At 48.9% G+C, this 25,884-nt stretch overlaps 1 protein-coding gene across 1 annotated transcript; it reads left to right on the forward strand.

Moving 5' to 3' along the window:
* Positions 1-883: 883 nt before the first annotated feature.
* Positions 884-25,334, forward strand: BCL7B (BAF chromatin remodeling complex subunit BCL7B). The gene is made up of 6 exons (XM_035280105.3): positions 884-1,078; positions 8,252-8,327; positions 18,440-18,536; positions 21,642-21,812; positions 23,535-23,614; positions 24,299-25,334. The coding sequence occupies exons 1-6, from the start codon at positions 987-989 to the stop codon at positions 24,389-24,391; spliced, it is 609 nt and encodes a 202-aa protein (XP_035135996.1). The 5' UTR covers positions 884-986; the 3' UTR covers positions 24,392-25,334.
* Positions 25,335-25,884: the final 550 nt, after the last annotated feature.

Consider the following 25,884-nt stretch of genomic DNA (forward strand, 5'->3'; position numbering starts at 1 on the left):
TCAGGAGTTCAAGACCAGCCTGACCAAGATAGTGAAAACCCGTCTTTACTAAAAATACAGAAAAATTAGCTGGATGTTGTGGTGGGCGCCTATAATCCCAGCTACTCAGAAGGCTGAGACAGAGAATTGCTTGAACCCGGGAGGTGAGCCGAGATCGCGCCACTACACTCTAGCTTGGGAGAGAGAGAGAGACTCCGTCTCAAATAAACAAACAAACTGGAAGCTCTTTGAAACCAAAACCACATATGTCTTCAGCTTTTGGTAGAGTCTTGCACAAAATAGGCATCTTTTTATGTATTTACTTTAGAGACGGGGTCTCCATATGTTGCCCAGGCTGGAGTGCAGTGGCTATTCACAGGTGCGATCACACCATAGCTTCTGGGCTCAATTGATCCTCCTGCCTCAGCCTCCCAAATACTTGGGACTACAATATACCCAAGAAAAGGCAAGAATGTGGCTTGAACGTTGGAAAAGCAGTTCATCTGGTGAAGACAGGAGAGGATTCTAGCTGAGGAACAGGTGTGTGCAAAGGCCTGCAGGCATCCTGAAGAAAGGCGTGGTTGGAGAACAGCGGTAGAGCCGGAGGGTGAGTGCGATTCCAAAGGGTCAGGTCCCTAACATGCTGGCCAGAGCAGGAAGGAGGCAACCTCCAAACTCCCAGGGGAAAGAACCAGGGAGCCCACCGGCAGCGCCTCGCACCTCGCCCTGACCACAGCACGTGCGCCCGGCCCGCCTCACACCCCGGTCCAGGAGGGGTCCCAGGGAACTCCCGGGGCGCTCGGGAGGGACGCCTGGGGCGGGGTGCGCAGGCGCGCTGAGGCCGCAAACCCCAAGGGGCGGGCGGGTGCGCGCGCTTCCTCGCGCACGCGCGCACGGAGGGGGCGACGGCCGCGCGGTGACGCTGCGGCGGCGGCGGGCGGGCGGTGGCGCGTGAGGCGCGCGATCCCCGGTGTCTTGGGAGCAGTGCCCCGGCCCCCGCCGCCGCCATGTCGGGCCGGTCGGTCCGGGCGGAGACCCGCAGCCGGGCAAAGGACGACATCAAGAAGGTGATGGCGGCCATCGAGAAAGTGCGAAAATGGTGAGGGGCCCGAGCTTAGGGACTGGAGGGGGTCGCGGATACAGGCTTTGAGGAGCGCGGGACTGGCGGCCCAGGTGGGAGCCGGCCGGCCGGCGCTGGTTGGGGGGTGCGCAGGAGAAGGCGGGAGTGGGGTGCCTCTAGCGTCGGCGTGAGGTCAGAGGGCGCGCCGGCCGCGGCCAATCAGCGGGCCGCCCGGCTCGCGGGCCCGCCCACCTGCTGCGGCTGCGGCCGCGCGCCGCAGGGTAGGGGATGCCGGCTTCCGGCCCGGGCTGGAGCTGCGGGGCCTAGGTCCCTCGCCCGGCCCAGCCGGGGTCCCGCCCTCCTCTTTTCCTGGACCGCGACCCTGCCGGCGTTTCCAACATGCCCCTTGATAACAGCGAGTAGCCCTTGCTGTTTCAGCCCGCCAGAAGTTGAGTTTCTGGGTCAGTCTACCTGTCAAGAGAGCAAGCCTCGTGTCATCCAGAGGGAAACCCTCCCTTTCCCCCAGTCCGGCTCCTGCGCCGCGAGCTTCGTAGGCATTTTCTCCTGCTGCCCAGACGGCTGTCAGGAGAGTCCTTTGCAAACTACGTCCCAACCTCCCTCTAATTTCCCTACAACAGCCCTTGCTCGTTCCCCAGTCCCTTCATCATTTGCACTGAGTGATGTTATTTTTCCCACTTCCAAGTAGCAGAGTGGTCTCTTTTTTTTTTCAGATTTATTTTTTTTTATTTTTTTAGAGACGGAGTCTCGCTATGTTGCCCAGGCCGGAGTGCAGTGGCTATTCACAGGCACGATCCCATTACTGATCTCGGGAGTTTTGACCTGCTCCGTGTCCGACCTCGGCCGGTTCACCCCTCCTTAGGCAACCTAGTGGTCCCCTGCTCCCAGGAGGTCACCACACTGATGCTGAATTTAGTGCGGACACCCGATGGGCAAAGCGCACTACAGCCCAGAACTCCTGGGCTCAAGCTATCCTCCCACTTCAGCCTCCCCAGTAGCTGAGACTACAGGCATGCGCCACCGCGCCGGGCCAGGGTGGTCCTTTTCAAGTGCACATCCTTTTGGATCTACTATTGAGAAATAAATAAATAAATAAAATAAAGTGCACATTCTTACTTGGGAGGCTGTGGTGGGAAGATTGCTGGAGCCCGGGATTTGGAGGCTGCAGTAAGCTATGATTGTGCCACAGCACTCCAGCCTGGGCGACGGAGTAAGACCCCATGACTAATGTTCATGGAAGACGCTGATTGAGCACGTTTTGTATCCGGAACTCCAATACACACAGTGTATCGGTGTGTATAAGAGTCATCATATTAAACTTTCACAGCTTTGGGAGGCCGAGGTGGGAGGATCGAAAGGTCAGGAGATCGAGACCATCTTGGCTAACATGGTAAAACCCCGCCTCTACTAAAAATATAAAAAATTAGCTGGATGTGGTGGCATGTGCCTGTAGTCCCAGCTACTAGGGAGGCTAAGGCAGGAGAATTGCTTGATCCTGGGAGGCGGAGGTTGCAGTGAGCCAAGATCACACCACTGCACTCCAGCCTGGGCGACGGAGGAAGACTCCATCTCAAAAATAAACAACTTTCACAGCCAACTTCGTCAGCCCTTTTGTCTAGCAAAGTATTACCAATAATTTAAAAACCCAGTTAAGGGCTGGGCGCGGTGTCTCACGCCTGTAATCCCAGCACTTTGAGAGGCCGAGGCGGGTGGATCATGAGGTCAAGAGATCGAGACCATCTTGGTCAACATGGCGAAACCCCGTCTCTACTAAAAATACAAAAATTAGCTGGGCATGGTGGCGCGTGCCTGTAATCCCAGCTACTCAGGAGGCTGAGGCAGGAGAATTGCCTGAACCCAGGAGGCGGAGGTTGAGGTGAGCCAAGATCGCGCCATTGCACTCCAGCCTGGGTAGCAAGAGGGAAGCATGTAATCCCAGCACTCCGGGAGGCTGAGGTGGGTGGATTGCCTGAGGCCAGGAGTTCGAGACCAGCCTAGGCAACAGAGTGAGACCCCCGTCTCTACAAAAAATAAAAGTTCAAGTAGATGTTGCCTCCTACCAGGAAGCCTTTTTTAACCCCTCCCACCCCTCACCATTCATCCCCTTTAAGGTCATTTGGACTGGGCACAGTGGCTCACACCTGTGATCCCAGCACTTTGGGAGGCTGAGGTGGGCAGATCACCTGAGGTCAGAGTTCAAGACCAGCCTGGCCAACATGGAGAAACCTCATCTCTACTAAAAATAGAAAATTAGCCAGGCATGGTGGCACATGCCTGAAATCCCAGCTACTCGGGAGCCTGAGGCAGGAGAATCACTTGAACCTGGGAAGCAGAGGTTGCAGTGAGCCGAGATCACGCCAGTGCACTCCAGCCTGGGCAATAAGAGCGAAACTCCGGCCGGGTGCGGTGGCTCACGCCTATAATCCCAGCACTTTGGGAGGCCAAGGTGGGTGGATCACGAGGTCAAGAGATCGAGACCATCCTGGTCAACAACGTGAAACCCCGTCTCTACTAAAAATACAAAAATTAGCTGGGCATGGTGGTACGTGCCTATAGTCCCAGCTACTCGGGAGGCTGAGGCAGGAGAATTGCTTGAACCCAGAAGGCAGAGGTTGCAGTAAGCGGAGATCGTGCCATTGCACTCCAGTCTGGGTAACAACAGCGAAACTCTGTCTCAAAAAAAAAAAAAAAACAAAAAAACTCCGTCTCAAAAAAAAAAAGTCATTGGTACCCTGGACTTTATTCGTGTGTTTCTCTGTCCACGTCCCCACAAAAGGGAAGTTCCTTCTCTTTTTATGTGTGAGGGTTTCATATATTATGGGTTTCAGTATAAATATTAGTTTAAATTATTCATGGTTTTTCTTCTCCACCTTTAATCCTCCGAAGTTTTGGTGAGACCTAAGAACAGACACACCCTTTTCTTCTCCCCATCTTTGACCCCTCGCTCCTAGCAGGCTAGGCTGAAGGGCCATCCTCTGTCGCCTGGAACTCTCTGCCAGCCTCCCTGTAACCTCTCTGCTTCTGCTCTTGCTCATTTCCCAATTCATTAATTTGTACTGAGTCATTTTATTACTCTCTCTTCCAAGTAGCAGAGTGATCTTTTTTAAATGCACAGCCTTATTTAGGAGGCTGTGGTGGTAGGATCGCTAGAGGCCAGGAGTTGAGGCTGCAGTGAGCTGCGATCATGCCACAGCACTCCAGCCTGGGCGACAGAGTGAGACTCCATCTGTAAAAAATACAGGCCAGGTGCGGTGGCTCATGCCTGTAATCCTTGTACTTTGGGAGGCTGAGGGAGGGGGATCATGAGGTCAGGAGATCGAAACCATCCTGACCAACATAGTGAAACCCCGTCTCTACTAAAATACAAAAAAATTAGCCGGGCATGGTGGCATGCACCTGTAATCCCAGCTGCTTAGGAGGCTGAGACAGGAGAATTGTTTCAACCTGGGAGGCAGAGGTCACAGTGAGCCAAGATCAAGCCACTGCACTCCAGTCTGGGCGACGAGCAAGACTCTGTCTCAAAAAAAAAATATATATATATACACACACACGCACACGCACACGCACACACACACACACACATATATATATATGTATGTATATATAATATACATCTTATTGTAGTACCCCTAGAAAGATTTCAGTGGTCCCTTCTTGCTTTTAGGATGAATACTGAAAAAGGCCCTCCTTCCTGCGTCACCTGTCTGGCTCTTTCCCAGGATGCCCACTTTCTTTGCAGTGAAGTCACTCTGTTCTTCCTCCTGCCTGGCATTCTTCCTCTCTCCTCCCCTCCCCCTTGCCGAGTTAACTCCTAGCTCAGCTCAAAAGTTGCTTCATTAGGTTGACCACTTGACATTCCCAGTCTGATGAAGTCCCCTTCATAGAACTTTCCACAGTTGTATTAGGTGGATCCATACGCGATTTCCTATATTTGACTTTTTTTTTTTTTGAGACTGAGTCTTGCTCTGTCACCCAGGCTGGAGTGCAGAGCTGTGATCTCCGCTCATTGCAACCTCCACTTCTGGGCTCAAGCAATTCTCCCGCCCTCAACTTCCTGAGTAGCTGAGGTTACAAGTGTACACCACCACACCCAGCTAATTTCTGTATTTTTGTAGATACCGGATTTCACCATGTTGGCCAGGCTGGTCTTGAGCTCCTGACTTCAAGCGGTCCTCCCGTCTCAGCCTCCCAAAGTGCTGGGGTGTCAACTGTGAGCTATTGCCCCTGGCCTCCTGTATTTGACTAATTAACGTACAAAAATCGCAATTCGATATGGTTAAACCTAATGCTTGACTATATTGAAGTGAGCTATTCATGTCTGTTTCCAGATATATAACAGGATCTGTGAGGGCAGTGACGGTGGAACTGCTTGTCCCCTGCATTGCCAGGGCCTCGCACAGCCTCTCGTGTACCAACTGCTTGATTAAGTGAGAAGATGGAGTGGTCCGTTCAGGAATTAATCCTAGTTATTTTCTAAGACTTTAATTCATTCTTTCTGTTACATCACAGTCGCTTTACACTCCCAGTATGTCCTTTTTTGTTGTTTCTTTGAGACCCAGTCTTGGTCTGTGGCCCAGGCTGGAGTACAGTGGCTCGATCCTGACTCACCGCAGCCTCAGCCTCCTTCTGCCTCTGCCTCCTAAGTAGATGGGACTACAGGCATGTGCCGCCACACCTGGCTAATCTTTGTATTTTTAGTGAGGACAGGGTTTCACTGTGTTGCCCAGTCTGGTCTCGGTCTCCTGGGCTCAAGTGACCCGTCCAGCTCAGCCTCCCGAAGTGCGTGGATCGTGGGCTCCAGCCGCTGTGCCCGGCCCCTGTATGGCATCATTTGCTGAACAGCATGCACAACTGCAACAACAGTTCCTTTTTTTTTGGCTTTTTTGTGACTTCACATTTGGAATTGACTCTGAGAAGCTTGTTCAGATCTGGGATAAAGCAGCTCCCTGCATTTGGCCCTTGCTCCCACTGACAGCAAGCACCTCTTACGGCATCAGTGGCCCTTCAAATAAGCACATTTGTTTTCCGCCTGGCATGCTTAGGAAATAGCCTTCTTGGAATGAAGGAGAGGCGGGGCGCGGTGCCTCACATCTGTAATCCCAGCGCTTTGGGAGGCCTAGGAAGAGAATCACTTGAGCCCAGGCAAGACCAACCTGGGCAGCATGGGGAAACTCTTTCCTTAATAAAAATACAAAAAATTAGCTAGGCATGGTGGCACATGCCTGTAGTCCCAGCTACTTGGGACGCTGAGATGGGAGATTCACCTGAGCCTGGGATTTTGAGGCCATAGTGAGCTGTGATAACACCACTGCGCTCCAGCCTGAATGACAGAGTGAGACCTTATCTCAAAAAGAAAAAAAAAAAACAGGCGGTGGCTCACATCTGTAATCTCAGCACTTTGGGAGGCCGGGTTGGGTGGATCACCTGAGGTCAGGAGTTCGAGACCAGCCTGGCCAACATGAAGAAACCCCATCTCTACTAAAAATACAAAATTAGCCGGGCATGGTGGTGCATGCCTATAATCCCAGCTACTTGGGAGGCTGAGGCAGGAAAATTGCCTGAACCCAGGAAGCGGAGGTAGTGGTGAGCCGAGATCGCGCCATTGCACTCCAGCCTGGGAAAAAAGAGTGAAACTCCATCTCAAAAAAAAAAAAAAAGAAGAAGAAGAAGAAGCCGGGCACAGTGGCTCACACCTGTAATCCCAGCACTTTGGGAGGCTGAGGCGGGCGGATCACTCGAGGTCAGAAGTTCGAGACCAGCCTGACCAATATGGTGAAACCCCGTATTTAAGAAACATAAAAAGAAAAGAAAACTAGAGTCTCCTTTGTTCTCTGTCCCCCACACGTGTGCAGACCTGGAAGCACGTTGAAGGCACTCTGTGGGCAAGCTGAGGACAGTGGCATTCGAATCTGCTGCAGACAATTGGGGGGCCTTAGTGATTTAGAGAGTGACCTTGGGCAAGACTTGGACATCTTTTATCCCTTTGCTTATTTTGTGAGTGTAGCAGACTGATAAACTCTGCCATTTTTACCCCTTTGGAACACAGCAAGAGACAAAAGGATTTATACAAAGCTTTGAACTTCAAAATTGAAATTGAAAAACTTCTTAAGACTAATTTTCTCTTTCTTTATGCAGTCTTAGTAACCCAGAAAGGGAACGGGTCCTAACATTTCACACCCACCACACCTTACCCCCAGCAGCAGGTGTCTGTCTCTCCTGGGATTGTTTTTCCCTTGGAGGGACCCTTAAACGGAGGCAGGTCGCCTGATGTGGTGACTGATGCCTGTAATCCAAGCATTTTGGGAGGCCAAGGTGGGTAGATTGCTTGAGGCCAAGAGTTCAAGACCAGCATGGGCAACAAAGAGAGACCTCCATCTCTACAAAAAATAAAACATTGGCTGGGTGTGGTGATGTGCACCTCTAGTCTCAGCTACTCAAGAGGCTGAGGTGGAAGGATTACTTGAGCCCAGGAGGTTGAGGCTGCAGTGAATTATGATTGTGCCACTGCAGTCCAGCCAGGGAGGCAGAATGAGATCCTATCTCAAAAAAACAAACAGAAATAGTAATGTAATTGAACTCGTACATTTGCTAAAGAGAAAAGCACACAGAGTAACTCACGTGCAAGTAAAAAGGAATATGGTGCTGTGTGTGTGTGTGTGTGTGTGTGTGCTGCCTTCCAGCCTATGTCCCACATCTTTTTATTTTTTGAGACAGACACTCTGTTGCCCAGACTGGAGTGCAGTGGCACGATCTCAGTTCACTGCAACCTCTGCCTCCTGGGCTCAAGGAATCCTCCCACTTTAGCCTCCTGAGTAGCTGGGATTACAGGCACACATCACCACGCCCAACTACTTGTCACCATGTTGGCCAGGCTGGTCTCAAACTCCTGGACTCAAGCGATCCACCTGCTTGGGTCCCCCAAAGTGCTGGGATTACAGGTGTTGCCACTGCACCTGGCCTGTATTTTTTTTAGAGATGAGGTCTTGCTAAATTGCCCAGGCTGTTTTCAAACTCCTAAGCTTGAGTGATCCTCCTGCCTCAGCCTCCCAAAGTGCTGGGATTACAGGCATGAGCTACCACACCCCACCAAGAGGAAGTTCAGAAGGGTTCCAGATTGAAGGAATGATCTGCTGAGAAGTAGAAGAGCACAAATGATAAACAGAAAATCGTTGCTTTATTGTGTCTTTCTTTTAGGGAGAAAAAGTGGGTGACTGTGGGTGACACTTCCCTGAGGATATTTAAGTGGGTTCCTGTGACAGACAGCAAGGAGGTGAGTGTGGAAGAAAATTACAACCTCAAAAAGGTACCGTTTTCTTTATTTCTTTATTTGATTGCCTCTTCATTAAAGGAATTTATTTCCCTAGAATTGAGCGGAAAATACTGCAAGGCCCTCCTGTTACTGGTCCATGCAAGGCCTCTCTTTATTATTTTCCTTCTTTATTCCTTTCCCTTAACCCAAGCCTCTTTTCGAGGGCTTGACAAACTACAGCCCTGGCGTATTCCTTGTGTTTGTCACTGTAGTTCTGTTAGAATATAACTGGTCAGGTGCAATGGCTCATGCCTGCGATCTCAGCACTTTGGGAGGCCGAGGTGGGCAGATCACTTGAGGTCAGGAGTTCAAGAGCAGCCTGGCCAAAATAGTGAAACCCTGTCTCTATTAAAAATACAAAAAAATTAGCTGGGCATGGTGGTGCGTCCAGCTACTTGGGAGGCTGAGGCAGGAGGAATCATTTGAACCTGGGAGGCAGAGGTTGCAGTGAGCCGAGATTGTGCCACTGCACCCCAGCCTGGGCAACAGTGTAAGACTCCATCTCAGAAAAAAAGAACATGACTCATAGCTATACCCACTGATTTTCTTATTGTTTGTGCTGCTTTTGAATTATAATGGCAGATTGAGTGTCATAAGGCCCATGAAACCTAAAATATTTATGATCTGGCCCTTTAAGAAAAAGTTTGCTAATATCTGCTCTTGTGCAATTAGCCCCCTCACTGTAGTGTGTGTACCATATGTATGTATCTCTTTCTGTCTGATTCTGATGTAGGCCTTTGTATTTGGGTACCTGCATTTTTTTTTTTTTTTTTTTTTTTTGAGATGGAGTCTCACTCTTGTCACCCAGGCTGGAATGCAGTGGTGCAATCTCAGCTCACTGCAACCTCAGCCTCCAGGGTTCAAGCAATTCTCCTGCCTCAGCCTCCTAAGTAGCTAGGATTACAGGCACATACCACCACGCTGGGCTAATTTTTGTATTTTTTATAGAGACAGGGTTTCACCACTGTGGTCAGGTTGGTCTTGAACTCCTGACCTCATGATCCACCCGCCTTGGCCTCCCAAAGTGCTGAGATTACAGTCATGAGCCACTGTACCCAGCCTATACCTGCATATTCTTTAAAAATACATAGCATCGTTTCATATGTGAATTTTTGTTTTTATTTTATTTTTTTTTCTTCTGAGACGGAGTTTCGCTCTTGTTACCCAGGCTGGAGTGCAATGGCGCAATCTCGGCTCACCGCAACCTCCGCTTCCTGGGTTCAGGCAATTCTCCTGCCCCAGCCTCCTGAGTAGCTGGGATTACAGGCACACGCCACCATGCCCAGCTAATTTTTTGTATTTTTAGTAGAGGTGGGGTTTCACCATGTTGACCAGGATGGTCTCAATCTCTTGACCTCGTGATCCACCCGCCTCGGCCTCCCAAAGTGCTGGGATTACAGGCGTGAGCCACCGCGCCCGGTGCGTATTTTTGTTTTTAAACAAAACTTACACATGTACAGCATTGTGCCAGACCCCCTTTCTATTCTGTTTGATTCAACCTTGGTTTTTTTTTTTGGGTTTTTTTTTTCTTTTTCTTTTTTTGAGACAGGCTGTCACTCTGTCGCCTAGGCTGGAGTGCAGTGTCACAATCTCAGCTCACTGCGACCTCTGCCTCCTGGGTTCAAGCAATTCTCCTGCCTTAGCCTCCTGAGTAGAGCTGGGATTACAGGAACCTACCATCATGCCTGGCTAATTTTTATATTTTTAGTGGAGACAGGGTTTCACCATGTTGGCCAGATTGATCTCGAAATCCTGACCTCAAGTGATCCCGCTGCCTCAGCCCCGCAAAGTGCTGGGATGACAGGTGTGAGCCACCTCGCCTGGCCCAACATTGGTTTTGAGAACCCTCCATGTATCTGTAAATATAAATAGAATTATTACTTTTGACTCATGCATTGTATTTTCTTATTCTATTTCTTATATATTCTTAAAAGTGAGTACCTTTATCTACCAGTGTTCTGGGTGATAAGTACCCAGATTGTTTCTAGCTTTTTTTTCGAATTGTTTTTTAAAATTTCAAATATAAAACAGAGAAGTATATAAAACATAAATGTATAGAGTATGAATTGTCAGACCACTTAGTGCAAAACATAGAGCTTTGCCAAGACCCCAGCAGACCTGTCTGCAGCTCTTCCCATTGTCTTCCTCCTGCCCCTCTAGAGATGATCACTCTCCTGCTTTGTTTTTGAGATTTTTTTCCAGAGACAAAATCGCACTCTGTCACCCAGGCTGGAGTGCAGTAGTATGATCTCAGCTCACTGGAATCTTGACCTCCCAGGCTCAAGCAATCCTCCCACCTCAGCCTTCTGAGTAGCTGTGACCACAGGCACGTGCCATCATGCCTGGCTAATTTTTTTTCCTTTTTCTTTTTTTGATAAATATTGGAGCTTGCTGTATCAGCCTAAGCTGATAGGTTTCAAACTCCTGGGATCAAATGATCTTCCCACCTCGGCCTCCCAAAGTGATGGGATTACAGGCATGAGCCACTGTGCCCACCCTTTTTTGTTTTTTAGAGATGGGGGTGCCTTGTTGCACAGACAGGATTAGAACTTTTGGGCTCAAGCAGTCTTGCCTCAGCCTCCCAAATAGCTGGCCTTACAGGCATGTGCTGCCGCACCAGGCTGTGAGATTTTTATCATTATGTAAACAGCATGATGAGGTGTCTGTTTTCGTGTGTCTTGTTTCTCTTGCTCAACACTGTGTTTGCAAAATGCATGCGTATTGCCCTCCGAGCTACTCATTCCTCTTCACTGCTCCCTGTGCTGTGTTCTGCTGCATCGTCATCACAGGGCTACAGTGGGATTTATTTTTCTGGTTCTCCTGTAGATAGACATCGAGGTGGTTCCCAGCTAGGACTAATAGGAGCAATGCCTCTGTGAACATTCTTGTTCAGAATCCAGGTCGACATGTACTTGAGTTTTCCTAGGGTATATCCTTGGAAGGGCTGTGGCTGGGTCTTAGGCTATGTATGTTTCGACCTGTACTAGCTGATGCTAACCTACTTGCTGAAATTGTAGTTGTACCAGTTTATATTCCCACCAGAAACAAGAGTTTTCATTGCCCTGAATCCTCATCAGCACCAGGTAGTGTTAGACATGTGTAAAGATACCTCAGTGTGGCCGTGATTTAATGACTAACGTGATTACTGATGAGATTGGGCACCTAGTCCGTGTTTATCAGTCTTTTGGGTTTCTTGTTTTAGGAAGTGCCTGTTGCAGTCTTTTGCCCATTTGTCTATTTGGTTAAGGTCTTTTTATTGTGACTTAACGGGAATTCTCTGTGTTCTGGACATAAGTCCTTTCTCTTGCATGCTATTCATACCTTCTCTCATCTGTGGCTTGTCTTTGCACTCTCTGTAGGGTGTGCTGAATACCAGAAGTTGTTAGTTGTTTTGCTTTCTTTTGAGGGGGTGTCAGTCTGTTGCCAGGCTGGAATGCAGTGGTGTAATCACGGCTCACTGCAGCCTTGACCTCCAGTGCTCAAGACATTCTCCCACCTCAGCCTCCCAAGTAGCTGGGACCACAGGACCACAGGTGTGCACCACCACACCTGGCTGGTTTTTTTTTTTTTGAGACGTAGTCTTGCTCTGGCTCCAGGCTGGAGTGCAGTGGCAGGATCTTGGCTCATCACAACTTCTGCCTCCCAGGTTCAAGTGATTCTCCTGCCTCAGCCTCCCGATAACTAGTACTACAGGTGCGCACCACCGTGGCCGGCTAATTTTTTTTTTTTAACACAGTCCTCAGAATAAAGAATGAAGAAAATTTTTGTATTTTTAGTAGAGACAGGATTTCACCATATTAGCCAAGCTGATCTTGAACTCTTGACTTCGTAATCCACCCACCTCAGCCTCCCAATTGCTGGGATTACAGGTGTGAGCCACTGAGCCTGGCCTGGCTAATTTTTTCTAGTTTTGTAGACACAGGGTCTTGGTATGTTGCCCAGGATGATCTTGAACTTTTGGGCTCAAAGGATCTTTCTGCTTTGGTCTCCCAAAATACGGGGATTACAGGCATAAGCCATTGCACCCAGCCCCAAGATTGTAATGTAAATAAAGCAACCTTTTCTTTATAATTAGTACTTTTAAGTGTCTTAAATATCTTCCTTCTTTGAGACCACGAAAATACTCTTCCGTATGATTTTCTACAAGCTTGTTTTTCTAGTCCCATTTAGAACACAACTGGAGTTTATGTATATGTGTGAAGTAGGAGCTAATTTCACCTTTTTCTATGTGGATTTGTATACATTTGTCCCAGCCACTCAGGAGGTGGATGTGGGCAGGTTGCAATGAGCTCAGTGCTCAGGTGGTCCTCCTGCCTCAGCCTCTCCCTCACCTCCAGGAGCTGGGACTGCAGATACACTCCACCATGCATGCCTCGATATTTCCATTTCTTGCTTTTGTTTTTGTTTTTGTTTTGTGATTATCGTTGTTTTTTGTTTTTTTTTTTTGAGACAGAGTTTTGTTCTTGTTGCCTGGGCTGGAGTGCAATGGCGTGATCTCAGCTCACTGCAACCTCCGCCTCCCTGTTTCAAGTGATTCTCCTGTTTCAGCCTCCCAAGTAACTGGGACTACAGGTGCCCACCACCATGCCTAGCTAATTTTTGTTGTTGTTGTTCAAGACTGAGTTTTGTTGTGTCACCCAGACTGCAGTGCAGTGGCGCAAGTTTGGCTCACAGCAGCCTCTACCTCTTGGTTCAAGTGATTCTCCTGCCTTAGACTCCCAACCTACTGGGATTATAGGCATGCACCACCACACCCAGCTAATTTTGTATTTTTAGTAGAGATAGGGTTTCTCCATATTGGTCAGACTGGTCTCGAACTCGCAACCTCAGGTGATCTGCCACCTCAGCCTCCCAAAGTGTTGGAGTTACAGGTGTGAGCCACTGCACCTGGCTGATATTTCCATTTCTAACCTTTCTGTTGAGAATTGTTTTTTTCTTTTCCTTTTTTTTTTTTGAGACAGAGTCTCACTGTGTTCCCCAGGCTGAAGGGCAGTGGTACAATCTCAGCTCACTGCAACATCTGCCTCCCGGGTTCTAGTGATTTTCCTGTCTCAGCCTCCTGAGTAGCCAAACAGGCACCTGCCATCACGCCCAGCTAATTTTTTATTTTTAACGGAGACGGAGTTTCACCATGTTGGCCAGGTTGGTCTTGAACTCCTGACCTCATGATCCACCCTCCTTGGCCTCCCAAATTGCTGGGATTACAGGCGTGAGCCACTGCACCTGGCCATGAGACAGTCTTGTTCTATCGCCCATGCTGGAGTGCAGTGGCGCAATCTCAGCTCACTGCAACCTTCACCTTCTAGGTTCAAGTGATTTTCTTGCCTCAGCCTCCTGAGATTACAGGCACACACCACCATGCCCGATTCATTTTTGTATATGTAGTAGAGATGTGGTTTGACCATGCTAGCCAGGCTGGTCTCAAGCTCCTGACCTCAGCCCATCTCAGCCTCCCAAAGTGCTGGGATTACAGGTGTGAGCCATCGTGACTGGTCATTGATTTATAATTTGACTGGTGTGTCTTTTGATTCTGTTTTGCTCTGTTTCACATTTTTTGCTTATTGTGTATGTTAAGATTAGGTTTAGCTGTGGGTGACAGAAAACTGAAAATAGCAATGGCTTAAGAAAGTCCTGTAGTCCCAGCTACTTGGGAGGCTGAGGCAGGAGAATTGCCTGAACCCAGGAGGCAGAGGTTGCTGTGAGCTGAGATCGCGCCATTGCACTCCAGCCTGGGTAACGAGCGAAACTCCGCCTCAAAAAAAAAAAAGAAAGTAATGTATTTTATTCCTTTTCTTAGAGGAAATTCAGGTGTGGTATGGTGGTTCAGCTCTGACAGTCTCTAGGAATCCATGTTTCTTCTACCTTTCTGCTCCTTTTTTCTTTTCTTAACTTTTTAGAGAGTAATGGCTATATTCATTTTTTAAATTTTTTTATTTTTTATTTTTTCGAGACGGAGTTTCACTGTTGTTTACCCAGGCTGGAGTGCAGTGTCGCGATCTCAGCTCACCGCAACCTCCACCTCCTGGGTCCAAGCGATTCTCCTGCCTCAGCCTCGTGAGTAGCTGGGATTACAGGCATGTGCCACCACACCCAGCTAATTTTTTGTATTTTTAGTAGAGACGGGGTTTCTTCATGTTGGTCAGGCCAGTCTCAAACTCCTGACCTCAGGTGATCTGCCCACCTCAGCCTCCCAAAGTGCTGGGATTACAGGCATGAGCCACCATGTCCAGCCTCATTTTTAAATTTTTAATTGTAAAATACATACAAAATATACCATCCTAACCATGTATTAAGTATACAGTTAAATACATTCACAATTCACATTATTGTCCAACCAGTCTCTGATTTGCTTTATGAAAAACAAAAACTCTGCATCCATTAAACAACTCCCTACAGTTTTTGTGGGGTTTTTTTTGGTTTACACATGGCAATCTGTGACTCTGCTTCTTTTTTTTTTTTTCTTTTTTCTTAATATTATTTTTTAAGACAGGGTTTTAGTCTTTCGCCCAGGCTGGATTGCAGTGGTGCAATCTCGATTCACTGCAACCTTCGTCCCCTTGGCTCAAGTGATCCTCCCACTTCAGTCTCCTGAGTAGCTGGGACTACAGGCACCTGCCACCACATCCAGCTAATTTTTGTTGTTGTTGTGTTTTCTTTACTTTGTTTTGTTTTTTCAAGACAGAGTCTCACTCTGTTGCTCAGGCTGGAGTGCAGTGGTGTGATCTCAGCTCACTGCAACCTCTGCCTCCGGGTTCAAGCAGTTCTCCTGCCTTAGCCTCCAAAGTAGCTGGGGTTACAGGCATGTACCACCATGCCCATCTAATTTTTATATTTTTAGTAGAGACAGGGTTTCTTCATGTTGGCCATGCTGGTCTCCCAACTCCTGACCTCAGGTGATCCGCCCACCTCCACCTCCCAAAGTGCTAGGATTATAGGCATGAGCCACCACGCCCAGCCTTGCCTAAAATTTCATGCACCTACTTCTTTTTTGGAGGCTGGAGGCTGGAGTGCAGTGGGATGATCTCAGCTCACTGCAGCCTTTGCCTCCTGGGTTCAAGTGATTCTGCTGCCTAGCTTTCCAGGTAGCTGGGACTGTGGGTACATGCTACCACACCCAGATAATGTTGGCTTTTTTTTCTAGTAGAGACGGGTTTCACCATGTTGGCCAGGCTGGTCTTGAACTCCTGACCTCAAGTCACTTGCTAAGTCCCTGCCCTTTGTACACACCGCCAAAAAAAAAATAAATGACTTGCCTGTCTCGACCTCCTAAAGTGCTGGGATTATAGGCCTGAGCCACCGCGCCATGCCTCGTGCACCTACTTCATACTGTTTTCTCCTACATGTGTTTTCCTTTTTGCTAAAATACATCCTTCAAGAGATTGTCAAAGAGGGCCTTTGTGTGGAAAATGTTCTGAAAACATCTTGGTTTTACTTTCAGGTTTAAAATTGATGATTTTGCATGTACGTGAAATTCTAGGTTCAAAGTCATTTCCTTTCAGCATTCAGAGCTATCACTGAATTGTACATTCAGTGTCGATGTTGAGAAATGTGATGTTATTCCCATTCTTGAGTCTTTGTGGGTGGTCCACTTGGCTTCCTGGAAACTCTAGCCTTTCTTCTATCTTTGATCTCTGTGGAATTCTCTTACAGTATCCTGTAATGTTACTTTTTATTTTCTTTTTTTATTTTTTGAGACTGTCTCACTCCAGAGCCAAGCTGGAATACAGTGATAAGAGGATGATTCACTGTAGCCTTGAACTCCTGGGCTCAAGCAGTCCTCATGCCTCTGCCTCCCAAGTACCTGGGACTACGGGTACGTGCCACCATGCCTGCTGACTTTTAAATTGTTTGTAGGGACAGGGCCTCGCTTTGTTGCCCAGGCTGGTCTTGAACTCCTGGGCTCAAGTGATCCTTCTGCCTTGTCCTCCCACAGTGTCCGGATGGCAGGAGTGAGCACCACGCACAAGCACCTCCTCTGTTTCTCACTTTTCTCTCATTCGTTTCATTCTTACCTTTTCCTGGTGCATTCTGAGTTTTAACTCAGTTTTGCTCAATAATCTCTTCTTTAGTTGTACAGACTGCAGTTAAACTCACTCACTTCGTTTTTATTTGAGCGGTTATATTTTTCATAACAAATTGCCTCAATTGCTTCTTCCTCAAAACAACTTTTTTTGTTTTTTTTTTTGAGACAGGGTCTCACTTTGTCGCCCAGGCTGGAGTGCTGTGGCACAATCTCATCTTACTGCAACCTCCACCTTAGGTTGAAATGATCTCCATCTTTTTTTTTTTTTTTTTTTTTTTTGAGACAGAGTCTCACTGTCACCCAGGCTGGAGTGCAGTGGCGAGATCTTGGCTCACTGCAACCTCCACTTCCCAAGTTCAAGCAATTCTCCTGCCTCAGCCTCCTGAGTAGCTGGGATTATAGACACATGCCTCCACGTCCAGCTAATTTTTGTATTTTTTGGTAGAGATGAGATTTCACCATATTGGCCAGGCTGATCTTGAACTCCTGACCTTGTGATCCGATGGCCTTAGCCTCCCACACAGTGCTTAGATTACAAGTGTAAGCCACCGTACCCAGCCTGAACTGGTAAATTTGAGGCTACTGAGATTTAAACTTTTGGCTTTTGAGATGCTCTCATTTGCATATGTTTGGATTTACTCTGGGCTTTTTTTTTGGAGATGGGGTCTAACTCTGTTGCCCAGACTTGAGTGCACAATCGTAGCTCACTGCAGCATTGAACTCTCAGGCTCAAGTGGTCCTCCCGCCTCAGCCTTCTCAGTAGCTGGGACGACCAGCACGTGCTGCCGTATGTGGCTAATTTTTTGTTTTCTGTAGAGATGGGGTCTCACTCTGTTACCCAGGCTGGTCTCAAACTCCTGGGCTCAAGTGATCCTCCCGCCTTGGCCTCCCCAGGTGCTAGGATTACAGGCATGAGCCACTATGCCTGGCCCTTGGGTTTCTTGTTGCAAGCTGGCAGTTACCTGCCCACTGTCCTGCTGTGATTGCCCTGCACTTATAACCTACATCCTTCTTGAAAAAAAATGTTATAAGTAAAGATAGACATGCGGTGATCATTTGATCATTTTGGTTTTTGGTATTTTTTTGTTGTTGGGGGGGGCAGTTTTTGTTTTTGTTTTTGAGACAGAATTTCGCTCTTTCGCCCAGGCTGTTATGAAGTGGCGTGATCTCAGCTCACTGCAACCTCCACCCACTGGGTTCAAGCAATTCTTCTGCCTCAGCCTTTAGAGTAGCTGGGTTACAGGCTCACTCCACCACACCTGGCTAATTTTTGTATTTTTATTTATTTATTTAGAGATGGAGCTTCTGTCAACCAGACTGGAGTACAGTAGTGCCATCTTGATTCACTGCAACCTCCACCTCCCCGGTTCAAGCAATTCTCCTGCCTAAGCCTCCCAAGTAGCTGGGATTGTAGGCATGTGCCATCATACCCAGCTGATTTTTGTATTTTTGGTAGAGATGGGATTTCACCATGTTGGCCAGGCTGGTCTCGAACTCCTGACTTCAGGTGATGCACCTGCCTCGGCCTCTCAAAGTTCTGGGATTACAGGCCCCTGGCTGGGGTGATCATTTTGAATGAATGAGGATGACGGATCAGGAATAGAGCTAACCCGGGCCCATTTGTCTCTTCACTGTCTGCATTACATGTAGTTCCTTCTTCTCTCACTTTTTTCCCCACTCTGCTGCTGAAACAGGAATCTTTCTCAAATGAGTGTTTTGTATTTCTTGCCCATTTGTATAGAGAAGGGTCGCCCGAAGCAGTTTGATCAGAGCAGAAGAGGGATACCATGGGATGTTCTAGTCACGGTGTATGTGTCTGCCTGCTGCTTATGACTCATGATATTCTTGCTGGAAGGTTCATTTTCCTGAGTCTTGAGGAGAAACGCCTTGTCCAGGATTCTGTTCTTCCTTGAGTCCTTGGATTCTCATGCTGCTGCCATTCTTTCTGTTCAGTCCTAAGCCAGACCTCTGTGTCTACACACAGCCCCTCCTCCCTCTCTGTGAGTCTCCTGCTCGGCTCTGTCATATTTCTCTTTTTTTCCTTTTCTAGAAAGAAAAGTCAAAATCGAACAGTTCAGCAGCCCGAGAACCTAATGGCTTTCCCTCTGATGTCTCAGCCAATTCCTCTCTCCTCCTTGAATTTCAGGGTGAGTTGCATCTTTGTATCTTCCTTGCAGGAGAACAAAAACTTGAATGAATGCATTAATAAGAAGAATTGGCCGGGTGCAGTGACTCACACCTGTAATCCCAGCAGTGGGGAGTCCAAGGTGGACAGATCACCTGAGGTCAGGAGTTTGAGACCAGACTGGCCAACATGGTGAAACCCAGTCTCTACTAAAAATACATAAAATTAGCCAAGCATGGTGGCACGTGCCTGTAATCCTGTCTACTTGGGGGGTTGAGACAGGAGAATCCCTTGAACCCGGGGGATGGAGGTTGAGGTGAGCCAAGATCGCGCCACTGCACTCCAGCCTGGGCGACTGAGACTCTGTCTCAAAAACAAAAATTCTGTGTTTGATTTCAGTGCCTGCTGTTTTGCGGGTATTTTGCTAGGCACTGGACCTAAATCTTTGCATTTGAGCTTCACGATAGCCCTGCAAGATAGGAAATGGTATCCTCATTTTCCAGTTAAGGAAACTGAGGCTCAGAGAGTTGAAGTTACTTAACTTGTAAGTGACAGACTCTGTGTCAGGTCCTGGTTGTCCAAATCAGAAGCTTTTTCTTAGATTGTACTTTATTTTTTGTAGAGTCAGAGTCTGGCTATGTCAGGCCGGTCTTGAACTCCTGGTCTCAAGCAGTCCTCCGGCCTTGGCCTCTTAAGGTACAGGAATGAGCCACTGCACCCGGCCTAGACTGTGTGTTTAATGCTAGTGGCTTAGAGTAGGCTACCCAAAGGCGAAGCTTCTGCCTCTCCAGTGTTAGGACAAGTTCTGCCTGCTGAGCCCATCCCACCTTGTCGGCACTGTAGTCATAAGACTGCCTTCTACACCCACCTGCTGGGCACCGTCTACGAAGCCCTTTACTTTACTTTCTCAGTTTTCTCCATGTATCCACCCGTGATATAAACCAGGCAGTTACGACCCCACTTTAAGGAAGCTGGTGCGCTCGGAGGAACAGTGTTTGCCTAAGCTCAAAAATGGCAGTTTTGTTCATTTTGTCACAAAATGCTGCTTCCCTTTAGTGTGGGTATTAATGGTCTTTTTAGGAGTAAATACTAGAGTAAGCTTATGACTTTCTCTTCAAAACCAGATTGGAGCTAACCCTGCATGTCATTATCCCTTCCCCACCTCTTTCCCAGGCCCCACCAAGGTCAGCCATGTGCTGTGGGAAAGGACACCAACGTGTGTGTGTTCAGTAATCAGAAAGCTCTGGGAGACACATGAGGCTCCATTTCCTCAGTCTGGCCACCATCTCCTCCTTTTCATTTAGCAAACACTTAATGAGCTCCTGCTGTATGTAGTGTAGGTACTGTGCGTTGCACTGGGAGTCACGGACAAGGGAGCCACAGAGCCTGTCCACACAGAGGCTCATGGAGGATGCATGTGTGCACAGTGATAAACGCAGGCATGCACAGGCTATCACGGGAGCACAAGAGCGGGCGGTCATTTCCACCCATGCAAGCCAGGAGTCCACTGAGGAAGCGATGTGGGAGCTGTGTTGGGAGATCTGGACTTTCCAGGACAAGAGAAAGCAGCCTAGCCAAGGAACAGCTGGGCAGAAGCACCCATACATGATGAAGCTGTTGGGTTAGGGTCCAGCCTGCCTGGAGCCGAGGATGCTTATGGGAGAACAGCAGGCAGTGAGGCCGGAGATCAGAAAGGACTCTCTATGTTGCGACAAGGTCATATCGTGCCTGTCCTAAGAAGTACTGCGTATGACATTTCTCCCTTAGGCAGCAGGGGAGCATCGAAGGGTTTAGACAGGTCCCTCTGTCAGTGGTGTGCATTTCAGTTTAAGGGACCCGAGACTGGAGGCAGGCCAGTCAGTTAGGTGGCTGCGGCAGGAGGCCAGGCTGAAGATGACGAGGCTTGAACTAAAGCAGTAGGAGAGGAAGGAATGAACGCAAGTGATACAGAGCAGGAGCGGGAAACAGTCTGTTGACCAGCTGCTGGAGGTGAGGCAGAGGAAGGCATTGTTGACTCTTACTTTGTTTTTTGTTTTTTTTTTTTTGAGACAGAGTCTCATTCTTTGTCCAGGGTGGAGTGCAGTGGCATGATCTCGGCTCACTACAACCTCCACCACCCAGGTTCAAGTGATTCTCCTGCCTCAGCCCACATAGTAGCTGGAATTACAGGCACGCACCACCATGCCCGGCTAATTTTTGTATTTTAAGTAAAGATCAGTTTTCGCCATGTTGGCCAGGCTGGTCTCAAACTCCTGACCTCAGGTGATCCACCTGCCTCAGCCTCCCAAAGTGCTATGAGCCACCGTGCCCAGCCTTTTTTTTTTTTTTTTTTTTTGCTTTTGAGAAGGAGTTTTGCTCTCGTTACCCAGGCTAGAGTGTAATGATGCAATCTTGGCTCACCGCAACCTCCGCCTCCCAGGTTCAAGCGATTCTCCTGCCTCAGCCTCCCAAGTAGCTGGGAGCTGGGATTACAGGTATGTGCCACCATGCCCATCTAATTTTTGTATTAGTAGAGACAGGGGTTTCTCCATGTTGGTCAGGCTGGTCTTGAACTTCCAACCTCAGGTGATCCACCTGCCTCAGCCTCCCAAAGTGTTAGGATTACAGGTGTGAGCCACTGTGCTGGCCTGGTGACTCTTAAGTGTTGAATTTAGGTGGTGACTTTAAGCCTTCAGGCAGAACTCCCAGGTGTTAATCCATCAGTCCTTGGGGCAGTCAGGCAGCTGAAGCCGAGCTCACCACCTTCAGATACCACCACGTCCTTCAGATGCCCCCGGGTGCCTGACAAATGTCACTTTCTACACATCTGTGATGTGAGAAGGATTGGGAAGTACTGAGCAGAGACACGGCTACACCCCTCCCTTCCGTAAGTTTTAATCGGTGGATAATAAAGAAGGGTTTAATAAGCATCGCCTGACCTTCTTGAAGTGTAATATTGCAGAAACGTAAAGATTCTGGCTGCCTCTGGTGTTTAGACTGTATGTCGTGTAGGCTGGGCACAGTGATTACTGTGCTCACCTGTATCCTTGGCTGCCTAAAGTGGTGCCAGGTCCATGGCTCTGTCCAGAGTTCCTCTTGAGGAAAATGGCCACTTTCAGCTGCTGCCTTTGTTCTGTTCGGTTTTCAGATGAAAACAGCAACCAGAGTTCTGTGTCTGACGCCTACCAGCTCAAGGTGGACAGCAGCACCAACTCAAGCCCCAGCCCGCAGCAGAGTGAGTCCCTGAGCCCGGCACACACGTCCGACTTCCGCACAGACGACTCCCAGCCCCCAACCCTGGGTCAGGAGATCCTGGAGGGTGAGTCGCGATTGGCCCGGAGTGTCCTAGCAGGGCTCTGCTCCTGCTCCTGCTGCTTCTCATCTTCAGAGGACAAGGTCCGAGAGAACGCCTTAGAGCCAGGCGGCATCAAGCCGTTTCTCCACAGCTTGGGATACTTTGAGGAGTGACTCTATTTCACCCTTTCGCAGAGTGAAGGGAGAAAAGAAGCATTGGAGTTGAGTGCCAGGCTCTGTGAAAGGAGCTTGAGTACCTGACGCCTGGTATAGTTCCCTCAAAAGTCTGCACGGTGGCAGCTACTGTCTTCTTTTACAGATGAGGGAAAATGGAGGTTCAAGGCTTAGAAAGGTTCAGTCAGGCCAGGCACGGTGGCTCACACTTGTAATCTCAGCACTTTGGGAGGCCGAGGTGGGTGGGTCACTTGAAGCCAAGAGTTCAAGACCAGCCTGGCCAAGATGGCAAAACCCTATCTCTACTAAAAATATAAAAAATTTAGCCAGGCATGGTGGCGTATGCCTGTAATCCCAGCTACTGTGGAGGCGAAGGCAGAAGAATCGCTTGAACATGAGACAGAGGTTGCAGTGAGCTGAGATCAGACCAGTGCACTCCAACCTGGGCAACAGAGTGAGACTGTCTCCAAAAAAAAAAAAAAAAAAAAGTTAAATTGCTTGTCTAAGATCATCACGTAGCTAGTCTAGTAACTGTTGGAATGAATGTCACTTTATTTTTTTTTAACCTTTTTTTTTTTAAAGATGGGGTTTCAGCATGATGGCCAGGCTGGTCTTGAACTCCTGACCTCAGGTGATCCACCCACCTCGGCCTCCCAAAGTGCTAGGATTACAGGTGTGAGCTACTGCGCCCGGCCCTGGAATGAATGTCACTTTAAGTCCTTCTAACTTCAATTCATGCTGTCTTCATTATATCCTGCTAATTTTTTTTCCCTTTCCTTTTGTTTTTTGTAAAGACATAAGGTCTTACTCTATTGCCCAGGCTAGAATGCAGTGGCTGAATCCTAGCTCGCTGCAGTCTTGAACTTTTGGGGTCAAGTGATCCTCCTGCCTCAGACTCATAGGCCTGTGCCACCATGCCTGGGTATCTTTTAATTTTTTGTAGAAATGGGGTCTCACTCTGTTGCCTAGTCTGGTCTTGAACTCCTGGGTTCAAGCGATCCTCCCACCTCAACCTCCAGAGTAGCTGGAGCTTCTCTGGCGTGAGCAACCACGCCTGACCCAGGTTTCTTGTTAGAATGTGGGTAAGTAGATGTGTCTTAGGCCCTTGTTAACTTCTCCTGTGCTGTGACCTTTGAACAGCCGACTATAAAATGGAACTTGTTTCTCCATGGGAAGTGCCAATTGTCGTGAATATTGCGTTTCTGCTATTCAGCACGCGCTCTTCTTAGCTCCTGTGTTTATTACTTCATCGAGTCATCATAGCAGCTCTCGGAAAAGTGGGAGATTGAGTTAGAGTCTTGATGTTTGGGCTGAAGGATGACAAGATGAGCTGCTTTGTTGGTTCCAGATGTCTCCAGCCCAGTAGAGAGGGCCCTCTGCAGTCTAGCCATATTTTGCCCTTCCACCATTCATGGCTGTGGCCTGGTCCAGCCGGGCCCTGAGTGAATGTTCGCTTCCCAGGCCAGTGTTCTCTCCTCCCCACCAAGCCACTTCCACACCGCTCTAAGGAAGCTCCCCCAGGTCCAGGCCTTAGGGGGGCTCTGCCCTCGGGCTGACCCTGCTGCCTTTTCAGAGCCCTCCCTGCCCTCCTCGGAAGTTGCTGACGAACCTCCCACCCTCACCAAGGAAGAACCAGTTCCACTAGAGACACAGGTAAGCAGTCACTCGGCGCTTTCCAGTTGTGTGTGTGTGTGTGTTTTTTAAGACGGGGTTTTACCATGTTGGGCAGGCTGGGGTCTTGAACTCTTGACCTCAGGTGATCTGCCTGGCTTGGCCTCCAAAGTGCTTGGATTACAGGCATGAGCCACCACACCCGGCCGAGTTTTTCGGTTTTTTTGTTTGTTTGTTTCTTTGAGACGGGATTGCCCAGGCTGGAGTATAGTGGTGTGATCTTGGCTCACTGCAGTCTCCACCTCCTGGCTTCAATTGATTCTCCTGCCTCAGCCTCCCGAATAGCTGGAATTACAGGTGCCTGCAACCACACCTGGCTAATTTTTGTATTTTTAGTAGAGATGGGGTTTCACATGTTAGCCAGGGTGGTCTCCTGAGCTCAAGTGATCTGCCTGCCTCAGCCTCTCAAAGTGCTGGGATTACAGGCATGAGCCACTGTGCCCAGCCAGGCTTCCCAGTTCCTAAGACAAAAAACAGGAAAGACTGTGGATGTGGGATTGTATCTGCAGTGCTGGAAACTGGAGTCCCAGGATTGCAGGCAGGGGAGGAAGATGGATCATTTGTGAGAAGGAGCAGGTTGGGCATCCTATTATAATTCAGGTGGGTGGTAAGGCTCTGGTTGGGAGGGGTGGCTCTGTCATTATTCCATGCTCTGCCTTCTTCTAGGTCGCCGAAGAGGAGGAAGACTCAGGTGCCCCACCCCTGAAGCGCTTCTGTGTGGACCAACCCACAGTGCCGCAGACGGCGTCAGAAAGCTAGCACCGTCACAGCCCTCCGCCTCCTGGCCCTGCCTCTATTTATTGCATTCTGGTTCTGGCTGCGCTGTGTTGCTGGGGAAAGGGCAAGCACTGGGGTCGAGAGCCTGCACACATGAGCCTTCCGGGCTGGAAGGCTGGCATAGGATTTGGGGCTGTCACGTCATCTTCCCGTCCCTTGCACCTGTGTCTTCTTGCTCCCGAGAAGAGGAGCACTCACATCTTTTGCACCCCAAGTTGGCTGGAGCATTGGCCACCCCAGGATTCATCTGTCACCTCCAGGCAGCAGTCTCTGCTCCAGAACCTCTGGACTGAGCTGCTGGCAGCTTCCTTGAGAAGAGAGATGTGGAAGGCGCCCTCCAGAAGAGAGAGTGCCTAGGGTTACTTGAACTTGAATGAAGACTGTGGACTCCTGGACTTTCCCCTAGGGCTGGGGGCCCTGTAGGCTGCTGCTGGAGGAGGACTGTGTAGAGACGTTGGAGCGAAGGGAAGGGCTCTTCTCCACGAGGGCAGGGTCTGTCTAGATTCTTGCTGTCCTGGCAATTCCGCCCATGCCTGAGGTGGTCCTGCCTCTCGTGGGCAGGCACCCTAGCTGCTGACAGTCCTTTGTGCCCACCGTCGCCGTCCCCTGCCCTCAGCACACATGTCCGCACACATGCAGCTTTCTCTGTTCTCACCTGTACTGTCATTCCAGCATCCCTGCCTCCTGCCACAAACTGCCCCAGCAAGAATTTGAGGTTCTGACAACAGTACCCATCCCCCACAGTACTCCTTCAGCTCGGTTTCTAGAAAGCTCCCTTTTCTTTGAAATCTGCATGTTGAATTGAACTTTGTGATTTTATTTTTTGTTTCAAAAAAGTTTAAGAAAATGGAAATGGGCAACAGTGAGTGAAGACATATTTTAGCACTGAATAGAATATTTTTAAAATTAAACTATTTGAAATACGTCCTGTTGGTATCTGAGTGCTTCCTTCTTGAAGGTTGGGGGCAGGGTGGGGGGTGGTTGAGTGCTTGTGGGGTCACTGTGGGCTGGGCCCACCCATCCTTTGACTCCCACCTCGTGGGCTTCATGACAGTGATTTCCTGCCTCCCTTTGAAGCTGTCACATAGTTCAAATTACACTTTTCACTGGGCGTTCAGACCTCTTATCCCAGCACTTTGGGAGGCCGAGGCCAGAGGATCACTTGAGGCTAGGAGTTTGAGACCAGCCTGGGCAACATAGCAAGACCCTGTCTCTATCTAAATATTTTTAAATTATAAAATAACAACCAGGCCAGGCACAGTGGCTCATGCCTATAATCCCAGCACTTTGGGAGGCTGAGGTGGGTGGATTACCTGAGGTCAGGAGTTCAAGACCAATATGACCAACAAGGTGAAACCCTGTCCCTACTCAAAATACAAAAATCAGCTGTGCGTGATGGCAGGTGCCTGTAGTCCCAGTTACTCGGGAAGCTGAGACAGGAGAATTCCTTGAACCTGGGAGGAGGAGGTTGCAGT

This window comes from Callithrix jacchus, chromosome 2, assembly GCF_049354715.1.
Source record: "Callithrix jacchus isolate 240 chromosome 2, calJac240_pri, whole genome shotgun sequence".
Lineage (NCBI taxonomy): Eukaryota > Metazoa > Chordata > Mammalia > Primates > Cebidae > Callithrix > Callithrix jacchus.